Genomic DNA, 13,915 nt, shown 5'->3' with positions numbered 1-13,915 from the left:
TTTTTGCGTCAAGTCAAGGTAAGTTTCTTTAGACTTCTTTTTCTTTCAGAAGTTGTCACTTGTCCCTTACTTTTAAAAGTTTTCCTGGTGATCAGGAACAACTTTACGGGCTAGTTGTTACTAGGAAGTGCGTGAGCATTAAGTGTGGGACGCAGTACGTTGGCAGTATATTTTTTTCCTTGTTTTCTCCCAGGTAACTGCCCCAAAGACACTTCTTCTGAGCGCGATCACGCACAGTGAAGAGACGGATTCTGCACCAGAAGCAGCTGCTGAGCAACCCCAGCGACAAGAACAGCCTCCGGAGTCTTCACCACTGCGACTTGGTTTTTACGCAAACGTCAGCTTGGAAGCAGCAAAGGAAGTCCAACTGACTTCTGAGCAATGTGACGAAATTAAGTTAAACACCAGGGGGCAGTCTAGCTCACCGAGATGGCTGCAAGAACGCCAAGGAAGAATAACAGCTTCAGTGCTCCACCGTGTAGCTGCATGCCGAACTGGTGCTGATGGGCTCGTAGCAGAAATTATGGGCTACATAAAGACACCTCGTCTCGCGGACCTTCGGTACGGCTCTGAAATGGAGCCAAATGCTAAGGCCGCATTCATTGCCAGCGAATCTAAAAGACACACAGATTTGCAGATGAATGACTGCGGGTTGTTTGTTATGGAAAGGCTACCTTTTCTTGCTGCATCTCCAGATGCCATTCTTTCTTGTGAATGCTGTGCAAAGGCAGCGCTGGAAGTCAAATGTCCTGCATCGGTAAAATGTGTTTCCCTCACTAACACTAAAAAGCACCCAGCCTACCTTAATGACAGCTTACAGCTTAAGCGTGAACACTCGTACTACACCCAGGTGCAGGCACAAATGGCCGTAACTGGCCTCCGTCGATCATACTTCGTCGTGTTTACCGGAGTGTCTCTCACAGTTGAGCTCATAGCCTTCGACGAAGTTTTTTGGGCAGCAGTTGAAGTGAAAGCAGAACGTTTCTTCTTCAGCTACATATCCCCCGAACTGCAGTCTTCACGAATTGCAAAGCAAATGGAATGCGCACGAACAACCTGCCCCTGCCATGGTGCTCGGACGGGCAGAGTTGTTGAGTGCTCGTCGTGTCTTGCCACATTTCATTTATTATGCATCAAGCTCAAACGCACGCCAAAGTCCTGGTTGTGCACTGCATGCCAGGATGCCAGCCAGGCTAACATGGATTGAAGTTTTGCCAAATATTGAGAGGCAAATAAAAAGAATGCACCACTCAGCCTGCACAACTAAGTACAGTACGCTAATGATTTCGCTGGTTTGACGGTGGACTGAATGAGCAATAAAACGTTTTCTTGCCCAACAAAGCAGTTTCAGATGAATACGTTTATCTTGGGGGGAAATTGATCACTGCCCTTCTCATAATTGTGAAGGCGAATGAAAAAAAAGAACATTATATACAACACGCCACACACAGTTTAATTTAAAAATAAGCAAATGAAAAAAATTTGAAATAAATGCAGAAATTGCAAAAAATGCTACATACCCACACAAACTGCTCAGCACTGAACGTACAAGAAAAAACCATTGCATCAACCTTTAAGTGCATGCATGTTATAAAAATGCACAACCATAGCAATGCACACAGGAATTGCCAAACTGAAATAAACCGCCCATCAACACCAAAAAAAATTAAGGCAGAAACAGCGAGAGAGTTCTTCGTAGCTACGCTAAAAAAGTCGAAAGCTCACACGTGGTATAAATGCACATCCTCTAAAGCTTTACAGGCAATACCTAAAAAAACTAGCCTGTTAAGCAGACATTTAACAATAAAAAGAGAAGCTTTAGGTGCGAAATAGCAAAACATTTCTCCTTGTGCAAAACATTGCATCAGCCTTTAAGTAGATGCTTGTGACAAACATGGGCACTCAGTAGAAATGCAAACAGGACTTGTCTAAATAAACTAAAACACCCATCAAGCAGTCAATAAGAAATGAATACTAGGGCAGAAGATAGCAAACCAATTATTTCTAGCTACACTAAAGAAGTCAAAACTGGTAGGTGGCGTAAACGCACAAACTGTAAAACACTACAGGCGATACAGAAAAAAAAGGACTATTAAGCAAACATGACTTAGCAAAAAATGAATAACCTTGGCGTGCCAACTAGCGCAACATTTATCCTTGTGCCACAAAAAAAAAGTGCAAACACTATTCATGCAACGGCAAAAATGTTTTCACTCTTTAGAGCACCACGCACAGCCAACTCTGCTGAGTTCACTGCTCATCATTTATGATGGGTGTTTGCAAGTTCACCAGTCCACTGCACACCACTACCAGCTTGTCAATAGTTGCACAATTTCCATCACCGACTTTCTTAATGAAGCTGATGGGCAACACAGTCTGGAAGATTCTGAATACTTTGAGCCTCTGTATGGCTATCTCAACATGTATTCTCACACTCGACAGTTTCCTTGAAGCAGTTACTTCCCCACCTGGCAGCTGTTTGCGCTTTTTCGTCATGGACGGCATTACATACTGCACCACGAGCTCCAAGCATCTCTTCACATCTGAACCTTCGTCAACCAAAAACACATCTCCTTCTTCTACCTTGTCGAGCAGCCCACTATGCAAGGTCAGCTTCTTGTCTGACACTCTGCCGCCCCAAGCCTTTGACACAAACGAAATTGCTCCTGATGGTGATACAACAACCAGCAGCTTCACTGTGTTATGATGCTTGTAGTTGGAGTATGTTTGGCTTCTGGCTGTCATGTAAGTGGGCCTTTGAATAAATATTTCAGTGCAGTCAATAATTCCTCTGACCTTCTCAAACAACGGGTCTTGAAACGCTTTTGGCTGGTGAGACCGAAGTGCCTTCTGAGATGGCCAAATGACAACTTTTCATGTTTACCGCCAGGACATCAACCCCCGCATGAAAAACTTCTCTTACGCTGCCTGCCGAAATGCCAAATCGCCCTGCCAAATCCTTCGTAAGCAGGCCCAGACGCAGCCGCATCAGCACCATTATAAATTGCTGCTGTGGGCTCAGGCGTGTCTTCGCAGTGGGTGTCCAGATAGGCAGCACTAACTGAAGCAACACAGTGAACATCACTTTGGAAACCAGCCCCGTGTGGAACTTGACAGTCTTGTCAGACTTCATCACGATGTCCTCAGTTACCTTCGGAAGATCAAGTGGTTCTTCCTGTCTGGTTTCAAGTATGGCAATTTTGTGGTTGGCCTCTGCTAGCTCCTGCTCCAATTAAACGATGCGCTTCTGAAGCATTTCGTTTTCTGCAAGCTTATCCTGGATATCTTGCGCAGAAAGAGTCGTTTCTGTGGCAGCATCCGACGTTCTCTTTGTGGTTTCCTGGTCAGCACTGTCATCGGGAGGTGATCCGGGGTCACAGAGCAGGTTCGAGCCGCTGCTTTTTTAGTGCACGGTTGAATCTCGTCAGCTTTTGTTCCAAGTTGCCATGCACCCTGTAAGGGAACACACTTGGAATGTGATCTGGCTGTGTAGGGTCCGAGGATGGCTGGCCTGAAAATCGATACGCATCAAACTTGTTAAGTCTATCAGCACTGAATATGTTGACAACCACAATTTGACTTTTGAAAATCAACAGGCAGAAAAAAACTAAATACGGGCATGAGTGTGAATGCCATTGCGGAATTTTTCGTCTTTAGGCACATGCGACAACGCTAGGGACTAAAATTAGCAGTGAAAAGTCAAGAATCCATTTTTTTCTGAAGATCCAGCTGAGTGACTGTGCAAACGAAGACTCGTTACAAAAGACGGAATAATTGCGGTATTTAACACGCCGAAACTACACAGGTTAGTAGGCGTGCCGTAGTGGGGCGCTCCGGATTAATTTAGACCACCTTGGGATCTTTAGCGTGCGTCGAAATCTCGAACACACGGGCTTTTTGGTTTTCATCTCCATCAGAAAAGCCGCGGCCGGGAATCGAGGCCGCTTCCTCGGGCTCAGCAGCACAACGCCTCGGGCACTGCGCCACCGCGGCGGGTCTCTTTACAAAAGCCTGACGCTGCGCTCCATTTCGCGTTATTCTGACCTGTAGCGTCAGCATCGCCGTATCATGTTTTTTACAACTGTAGCGTGAGCCTGCGGTCAACATCACAGCGTTTGTCAGCGCTGCAGCTTCACACCCGTAACATCTAGGCTGCTGGCTGGTTCTCGACAGAGCAGTGAGCCCGTTACGACCGCCGGCTGGCTCCGAACAGTGCTCTCGTTATGCTCCACACCGCTATCATCACCGCTCAGCAGACCATGAAAAAGTGTGCACAGGGACGTTATAAAGCCGTTATGAGATGTCTAGAACTAGGTTACGCGAAGCACGAGCTATGCTCACTAGATACGAACTACGCAGCAGCCAAAACTGTTATCTCGGAGAGTAGACGCTCGCAACACGCGTGTGAACACTTTCTTTGGATGCTGAGCAGATGAAAAGACTACTCTCAGACTATGCCTGTTCGTCTAATGAAACAAGCGGAAAATATTTACCTTGAATGAAGTGGGCAGAACAAATATGCGAGCTTTTCGTCGGTGCCCAGTTGTCTCGTCGCACCGAGTTCAGCCCGAGTTACAGCTTCAGTGGGGAACCTGAACGTTCTTATCTGAGACAAAAGGTTTGTACCCGATCGTAGGCTACAACCTGGAACACAGCAGCACGAGCCACGTTGCGTGGACTTCGAAGTTGATTCGCGACAAGAAAGCATGTTGAAACCGCGAAGACCGCGTCCCTACACAGCAGCAAAATGCCCAGTTCGGGAGAGACCGAATGTTTGCTAGGGGCGCTTCCGGTCACTGGCGCGCTAGCGCACCCTGGTGGCGCGGCGCCTGTGAAACCGCGTATAGCCTTGTGAAGAAACCAAAAACGCGGGATTAGTTGCCTCTAATATGGGTGTATCAGCCCGAGTCCTCCAGCGCAGACACATTTCCGACACGCTGGAAAAAGTTTAGATTTGGAGACGGGGCATGGAAGTTAAAAATTAAACAGCAAAATCACCTAGCCCTCCGTCTAATGATTACGATGGTTGAACGCAAAGCTTTCTTCGTGTGAATTCGAATGGGAAATGGTCGAAGTCAAAGACGCTGCGATCAAAAGACCAAACTACATGCTGGTCAAATTCGAAACTCAACTAGTCAAAGTTGAAATCCAAAAGGCAACCAAGGAAACCCACACGAGAAAGCTTTGCTTTAAACCATCATCGTCGTTAGACGGAGGAGTGCATGATCTTTCAAGCGTAGGTGGCAGGTTCTAAACCGACCGCAACGTTCAGTTGTGAAACTGAGTACAGGTTTCGGGCACCCTCCTGTCTCGCCTCCTTCAGCCACGCAGGAATTGGTTTTTGAAGAACCATTAAACAACTAGCTAGCAACCATTGCAATTCTTGTAAAGCAATGCTTCTCCACGACAGGCAATGTTTTAGTTTGGTGTTTTTACGCTCCGCTCAGCAGCTAAGCGGAGCGGGAGTGCGACTGCGCATGCGCTCTTCGCTTAGCGGCTAAGCGGGCTAGCGGAGCGAGGAGCACGGTCCGCTAAAACGCAGCCTTTTAAGGGGTATTCACACGACGGAGCGTTTCAGCGGAGAAATCTGAGGGAGGTGGTGACGTCACCGACGGCGCACCTCCGCTCGACCAGCTCCTTCGCTCACACGGCGGACGCGATCGAGGGACGGATATCAGTGTTGACAAGCGACGCTCTGCACGCTCTCCGCTGTCGCCGACGCACAACATGGACGCCTCCATGAAACGTCGGTACGCCGCAATGGCTGCAGCTCTAGAAGAAACTGACGACGACAACTTTATGGACCGGCGGAAGCAGCGATCGTGTTGGGTGAAATCGTGGATGGAAGAAAAATCTCTCGGTGTACAACATCTGTTGTACAAGAAGTTGGAACGTGACCCTGGTGAATATAAACGGTTGCTGCGAGTGTCCCACGACGTGTTTCTGCAGCTGTTGGCGCGTACTGAATCCCGGCTACAGAAACAGAACAGAAACATGCGGCGCCCCATAAGCCCGGCCACTCGTCTGCAACTTACTCTTCGCTACCTGGCGTCCGGTACGTACATTTCTTTACGATTTCATAGCTTGTCAGCGCGGTGACCGGCAGGAAATTCAACATATATCCAAATGGCAATCGTATTCCGGTTAATACACTCGGGGCAGTGTTACTGCGTAAAACGAATCGGTGCGTACATCGCAAACCGTACAGTATGATGTTTTCCGAATTTTTTTTTTTTTTTTTGTGGTGACAACAGAATGCATGTAATAAAATAAATGTCGAAGTGCTTGATATCAAACTGCCTGGGAAGTGGTGTAACAAAGTGTAGTGTTGGTATTATCGATGTTCATTTTTGGCATGGAGGTTAATTGTGAAGCTGATTTGATATATTCTGATGCACTACGAATGGTTGCTATCTGTTGTAATGCTAACATTTGTGGTGTACTGCAATTGTCAGAAGTTTACTGAAATAAACCAGGCGTTACACCTCACAATCTTTTTTTTTTCCAGGGGAAAGCAAGTATTCACTCAGTCGGTAGTTCCGTGTCGGGCACAGTTCTGTAAATGACATTATACACAAGACTTGCGCAGTCATTTACGAGGAATTGAAGAATGAAATGATTCAAGCGCCGAAAAATAAGGAAGACTGGTTTGCCCTTGCCAACGGTTTTGAGAAACGCTGGCAGTTTCCCAACTGCGTGGGAGCTATCTACGGGAAGCACGTCAACATTGTTAAACCAGCCAAATCAGGGTCTTTATATTTTAACTACAAGAAAACCTTCAGCATAATCTTGTTTGCACTAGCGGATTCAGAATGCAAGTTTGCATACATTGACGTTGGAACTCCTGGATCAAAGGGTGACGGATCCGTGTGGCAAAAGACTCCACTCCAGAAGGCCATCACTCACAACAAGGCGCACCTGCCCGAAACCATGGCCATAGCCTCAGGCCTCCAGCTCACTCCCGTAATAGTGGGAGATGATGCATTCCCATTATCTCCAAATCTAATGAAGCCGTATCCGGGGCAAGAGCTGGCACCTCCACAAAGGATCTTCAACTACCGGTACGTTCTTTCCCTCTGTTAGGAAGCGTTACCTAAAGCACCTGTATGCATATTGTTTCAGGCTCTCCGGGGCACGTCGAGTTTCCGAAAATTCTTTCGGCATCTTGGCGCACCGGTTCCGGTTTCTTTTGACGACAGTGCATTCCAAACCCGCAAGGGTGAAGAAAATGGTGCAAGCAGCTTGCGTCTTGCACAACATGCTGAAAGGCGAGCAGTGTGAGCCACTCGAAAGCGAGAGTAACACTGGCAGCCGCACATTCTTTCCCCTCAAGCATTCCAAGGTCCGGTCGGGGGCAGTAGCCGTCGCAGTGCGGGAACGGCTCAGTGACTACTTTTCTGGGGATGGTGCAGTGTCCTGGCAGGATGCGCGTGCTGGGGTGGATGTTAGTGGCTACAAAAAGAAAGTAACTCGGCCCAAGTGTTAGCCTGGCCCTGAAATGTGAGAAATGGTGAAGCTGTACGGTGGTGTTCATTGCACATTTTTATTGGTAGCGCTGCAGTCGTTCTGAGATGAGTGCCATAATTGCGGCTTGGCATTCAGCACGCTGAGGCCCTGTCATTTGCCGGATGTGACCGGCGACTACTGCACCAAACGCCGAACAGTCGTCGGGTGCAGGCATGGGAGCATCCATGCACTGCGCCATTTTTGCGAGTGCTGCTGTACGCAGCTCAAGGAGCTCAGCAGCTCGTTTCTGGCCGCCTGACCTCCCCCTCTTTGCAGGGGGCTCATCCCGCTCACTGTGGCTTGTTGCGGCAGGGCTGGGAACTGGGCTCGGGGGGTGATTCTCAGCAGCGGTCCCCTCACCAGACTGTGATAAAAAGTACGAAACAGGAGCCACAGCTTAATCAGGGGGCGGACTCTTAGCCTTCAACCCAGCGTCCGGGCTAATTGTGACTCATGCGGCATATTCTCCCCTGGTGAGCCTGCGGAAACATTACTGCGTTGTTGTTGCACTAGCAACGCCACCGCCATGTTGGCCTTGAAGGCGTTATAATTGCCATGGCAACAATGCGAAGGCGCGCAGCTTGCGTGGGGGAGAGGTAATGCTCTCCCCTCTCATGCCGGTTGGATTCCTTCCCCCTCCCCGTGTCCCCCCCATTGCCACCCGGCAACCGCCGCCGCCACCCCGCTGCCTCCAACGGGCAGCAAGCCTCGCTCCGACGGCACGAAGCCACGCCGCTTGAGCAGTAACGACGCCACCTCGAATATCACTTAAACACTTTATTCGCGTTACGTGCTCGAACGCGACGTGCGGCGAGAAACACCGATGACCAATACAACACAGACAAGGTTGTCTGTCTTCAAGCACAGCACACGCACGACACAAGTGACGACACAAGTCCTATCCTTCAGCTCAGTTTCACGTACGGCATACGAACGACGTTCTCACCTTTTGCTAACAGCACTCAAAGAGTTTTCGCGTTACGATTAATCCTGGTGTTCTTGGGACCCCTTTTGCAGCACCGTAATGTCCGAGGGAGCACATCGAGCACATACGAGAAATCGCCCACTACATGAGACGCGCGCCGGCCCACGGTCGGCCTCGCTGCTCGCCGCGCGGAAGCAGCAACTGCAGTGACCGTTATCGCGCATGCGCGCCCCCAGTCGCGCCGGAGAGAAGCGGAAATAAAAAAATTAGAGGAGGAGTGTTTCCCCAGCGCCACTGCCTCTAGGCGCGCAATAATAGAACCGAAACTAGAAAAAGTAGCATTGGCCTGGCTTAATAATGCACGATTCCTTGATGTGTTTTTTATATCAAACTAATTAACATGTCTACCACTTAGCGCACATGAAGCCATTATTGATACATGATGACTTTGTAGCTATACTGTACCGTCGAATGTTGTCTTGTGTGCTGGTGCTGTCTGACGTGCAATGTAAATGGGTTAACTAGCCGCCTATGTTTACGTTACCTGTCATAACAGTCAGCTATACTACGGTATATATGTCTCTTCTACATCTACCTGCTTGCTCTGTGTGAGTTTTGATACACCAAAAGTGAAAAGTTCAACTTCCCCCCAAGACCCACAACATCTGCAGCAAACTAACTCTTAAATAAACCATGAAGATGATAGACAACGCTCCAAACAAAACGCTGAATTTCATTGCAACAACCCCTCGATTTCTGCAACAAGCCATAATTACAACATGGATGCTAAGAATGCCCTCACGAGCTGCAGTAACACTGCACCACGTCTAGAGTGACTCAAGCACAAATGTATTTTTCTCAAACTGTACGGTAGCAGAATGGACTACTGGAACATGCATGTACACATATGGATGACTTGTAGCTACACTCTGGGCCCACTTTGCGCACTTGCACTGCTTTACATGTCGCACAGAGAGTATGAAAGTACTGCTGTGCCATACTCTGTATTTCGCCTTTTTTTTTTAATTGTGCCTTTTTAGTTTTATTACAGTAAAAAATCTATGTACTGCACCTGAGTGATATGTGCCACAATAAAATGATTTACTGGCACACTGTGACATCTGTCTCTTGTTATATTATGCTAGGTTAATGCCAGCTATGCACACTGTGACAAACAAACCAGTTTGCATGTTAAACAAAGTTTACGTTTACGCACGCATTTTGAATACCAATTACATTTTAAAATGATTCAAGTAGAGCAAAGAATGTTGGAGAGGGTGAGGGGCGCGCAAATTATGATTATTCATGGAATACTACTGCCTCGTGAAGACAAAACTACGTCAGTACACAAATTCTCACCATCTCTGAAAGTCCAAAGTCCTCGCTCACGGAGTGGCTGTCCGTGGCTTGTGTTGCGCCATCCAGGAACTTGAGGGCTCCAAAAAATTTCCATTTCCCGACGTAAACGTCGTCAGCTGGCTGCCCACTTTTCGTGTGGACGGCTTTTTTCCGCCCCTCGCGGTACGTCCGCCGCTTGTTCTGCAAGAACGATTTTAAACCATCTGAAAAAAAAAAAAAAAAAGCTTGAGCGCACTTGCTCACGAATACCCAGCGATGCAAGATTTACTGTTGAGACGTCGTACACAATTGTTGCAGCGTTTAAGTCTGCGATCATAGATTTACTTCACAGCCTGAAATAAAGTGCCCGATCACAGTTTTGAGCGTCGATTATTGTAATCACTTGCATTTTTAGGCGTTGCAAATCCACAACAGTCGTAAGGAAGACGCGCTTTGGCGTTTACATCTGATATGCAGATGTTTGGCTCCCCTATCATTTGGTCACCGAACGACACTCCGCAATGAACCAAGAACTAGCCGTCAACGCTTGCAATGAGAAAAACGTGCTACTCACCCACTGTGTACGGCGCGAACTCCGGGTGGCGGAGGGCCATCTCGTCAGCTATCTGTTTCCAGATGCCGTTTTTGATGCTGGTTTTGTTGTAGTCTACGTTGCCGGGGTCCCAGAGAACTGGAAATACTTCCACCAGAGATAGTCTTCCCCCAACTTCGACATCGCGCGCTGACTATAGACGGAGAAAGAGCTGCGAGCAGCGGGAGTGGCGCGAGCAAGGCAGAGCACGGAGCGATGAAGTGATAGTCATGACGATGACGGTGATTACGCCACGCTCATCGTAGATGGTAAACGCTGTATTAAGAGATACATCCTAATTACAAATACAACATAAAAAGAAACCATGAAATTCATAAAAATATTTATCATAAGCAATAAAAAGAAAGTGCGTAAAACTTCAGTTCCAACTTGTTGCCAGACGAGCCTAAGAAATCCCGCCGCCTCCGCCGCCAAGCGTCGGAGGGTTTGTAGCTCGCCGCGAGCAGAAGCTCCGATCTCCCATCGGAGGCGGTGCGCCGGAGAGAAACCGTGACGTAGGGGTCACGTGGCGCGCACTCCAATGAGCGAAACGGCGGATTTCTCTCTCCACCGTCGCGGCCCTCTCCATTAGCGCGGCGGGGCGATGCGGGCGCCCTCTCGCGCGCGTGCGACGACTTTGCTTATTCTAAGATGGCTGCCACGCCTGCGGCCTGCGACGAGCGCCACGGCTTCAGGCTCATGGAGGAAGTAAAAGTTAGGAGACGGCATGACGTCACGCAGCTAGCCTTCGCAAGCCCAGCTCCTCTGAAGCCGCTCCCTCCGTCGTTTCCCTTTCTCAGCCGCCGGAGTCGGCCCTCCATGGTCGGCTGGGCCGGCGGCTGCGGCGGCGGTAGAGTGAACTAGAATACTAGTTCGCTCTAGCGGCGGTCTCCGACTCCGGCGCATCTCTCGTGTTTGGTTGGCGGTAGCTTTTCCCCGTCCTTCCTGCATTTGTCTGCTCGGCGATCTCATGTTCGCGTGCGGGCAGGAGTGCCGCGTAAGTGCGAAAGACAAAAGCCATGGGGAAAAAAAACAATATATAGCAGCCTTCGCGACAACGGGCCGCAGAGCAGTTTTGAGCAGACGAAATTGAAGAGTGTGTGGTGGCCCATACAGCGGCGGCGCGGTGGGGTCACGTGGTGCAGTGACGCCTGGGCCGACTTCGATTTTACTTTTTGGGTGTCTCGTGCCCCGAGATCTAGCCCCCTCGCGGTGGCTCCTGCCCCGCAGAAGTGAGGTCAAACTAAACTAGTTACGTGACTTCCTGTGACGTCCCTTTTTTTTTGCACAATTGAGGACGTTGTTTGACTTGTTTGACGGCGTGTGCATGTGTGCGCCGTGTGGGATTCCGGCCGTGGCTCCAACCGCAAGCCTGCGCAACGTTACGTCCTTATCGCCTTGCACAGCGGCTGCCTCGCGGCGCTTTTTTCTTGTTGGGAGGATTGTTTGCAATTATTTATTGACTATCTTTCGTGAACTTGCTGCTGCTAGTTTTGGTAAGCCTAACGCATCCTATTTTGGCAAGCTGCTTCGCCACGCTTTTTTCCGTGCAAATTGTTGCCGTTAAATGTGTTGCTAGCTTCATATTGTCTTGCAGTTCGTGTGCCATCGGCTTTATGCTCCTGCATTCGTTGTCTACTTGTTCCGATCGCTACTTGCATTCCAAGCCTTGTATTTTGATTCTGGCGTAAAACGTGCGGATCAGTTTTCCAGCGCTTCGCGCCGTGACTAACGAGGTAGCTAACTTTGATGACACGATAACGCGAGCGACGCAGTGTCAGCGGCGTTAGTGTGGGCACGAATCAAGTATCGTCAGGTAGCGTAGGGCACCGTCGAACGCAATCCGTCCTCGCATGTAGCCTGTTCTGCAATTTTTCTCGCGGGGCAGTGCAAGAAATCAGCAGGGAGCGTAGCTCCACTCATGTGGGTGGCCTGGTGAATGGGAGAGCCCAGCAGCTGCCCGTCCGTGGGCAGCATAGGTACTCAAGCTATCGCTGAAACCAGCCGTTCACTGACTGGCTTCCTGTGCAAGGAGGCTCAAGCTCCACATGTGCAAGTTTGGGAGAAGTCAAGCCGATAAGATCGCCGTTTGTGCCAAGCTTGACACTTGTGTTAAATAGTGCTTTCAAGTTTGGTGTGCTCAAGGTAAACAAGAGACACTTGTTGTTCATCTATGTTTTTCGAATTTGTTGCTTCGAATAATACTATTGTGCTTTCATGATAGGCAAGACCTCAAATGAGCTGCGATTTCTAAGCAATCTGTAGGCAGCACAGAAAACAATGTTGTGTCTACCTTGGAATTTTCTACATAGGGTACGTGGAACTGCCAGCTAGCAAGTTTAATGAAAGCTTGTTATCTGCTCAATTGTAGTAAAGAGGTTGCAAGGGATAGATAGGATAGCCCTTCCTCCTCACCAGCTGATCGTCTGGCAGCGTCTCATAACTTCATTCACAATTACCGCATGGATTTTATTTCCCTAACCTTTGCCCCACTGCCTTCTGCCTTCTTCAACCCGGTTAGTCAACAAAACTTCATCCTGCATCTGTTCTGATTACCGTATAAACCGGAATATACGTCGAGTTTTTTTCCAAAAAAATCCGCACGAAAGTCACCCCTCGTCTTATATACCGGTCATTGGCAGAATGTAAATCGTTGTCTGGCAACAATGTGCAAGCGCAGTCCGTCGCCTTTGCCATTCGTGTCGGACTGCTCTCTCGCACTATCAGGCCTTTATTTGATTTCGCTTTTCTCTAGTTTTTCGTCTTTTACTCGTTTATTGTGCGTGCGTGCGTACATTTCTGTACGTCTTTGTTTCGAGATGAGTGGCGGCAGTCGACGCCAGTTCACCGCGGCGTTTAAGCTGACGGCGATTGAGTCACCGAGCAGAATGGGAAGAGGCGGCGCAACGCCAGTTAGGCGTTTCGGAGAAAAGTGTGCGGTACTGGCGGAGCCAGAAAGCTAAGCTGTGCGCGTCGGATCATTCTGTGGACGTCAAGCGGTGCACCCCAAGTTGAAGAACAAAGTGGCAGACTTCGTATGGGAACGTCGTCCGGGAACTTCACTCACGATCACTCCGGAGGCCATGCGCGGACGGGCTCCGTGAACTGCACAATGAGTGGATAGCCAGCGACAACAAAAAGACCTATATGGGCCGGTTGCGACCGTGTCAAGCTGGGTGTCCTTCTCTGGGCAGTCGCTGCCCGTCGACATGGTTACACGAGCGTTCAGGAAGTGCTCCATCAGCAACGCGCCTGATGGCATGGAAGATGACAGTGCGAAGCAGTCATCCTTGGACGACTCTGAGAGCTCGGACGAGTGACTTCGGCAGGCATAGTGAGTGCCAGTGACGGACGGGCATCGAAAATAAATATAGACATTGTAAGTGCGCTTCTGTGCCGAATATTTTTTTTGTCAACTTTTCCCACCTCAAGGTAGGGGGTCGACCTATATACCGGGTCGACCTATAATCCGGTTTATACGGTATGTGTTTTGGTAGGCTAGTTTCTTGTTTACTCTTGTGTTTGGCTTGGAAGTCAGCGTAACCAACCACAAT

General features: G+C 49.0%; 1 protein-coding gene and 1 pseudogene across 1 annotated transcript; both read right to left on the bottom strand.

The window, feature by feature from the left end:
* Positions 1 to 2,250: 2,250 nt before the first annotated feature.
* LOC144156939 (uncharacterized) lies at positions 2,251 to 3,133 on the bottom strand (annotated as a pseudogene).
* Positions 3,134 to 9,545: 6,412 nt separating this feature from the next.
* Positions 9,546 to 13,446, bottom strand: LOC144156908 (uncharacterized). Its single transcript, XM_077688399.1, has 3 exons — positions 13,429 to 13,446; positions 10,344 to 10,515; positions 9,546 to 9,993 (listed from the first exon to the last, which is right to left on the bottom strand). The coding sequence occupies exons 1-3, from the start codon at positions 13,444 to 13,446 to the stop codon at positions 9,767 to 9,769; spliced, it is 417 nt and encodes a 138-aa protein (XP_077544525.1). The 3' UTR covers positions 9,546 to 9,766.
* Positions 13,447 to 13,915: the final 469 nt, after the last annotated feature.

This window comes from Haemaphysalis longicornis, unplaced genomic scaffold (assembly GCF_048455015.1).
Source record: "Haemaphysalis longicornis isolate Haplotype H1 unplaced genomic scaffold, Haemaphysalis longicornis Haplotype H1 scaffold_1, whole genome shotgun sequence".
Lineage (NCBI taxonomy): Eukaryota > Metazoa > Arthropoda > Arachnida > Ixodida > Ixodidae > Haemaphysalis > Haemaphysalis longicornis.
Note: the sequence above shows the minus strand (reverse complement) of the source record. Positions and strands in the feature narration are given on the sequence as shown.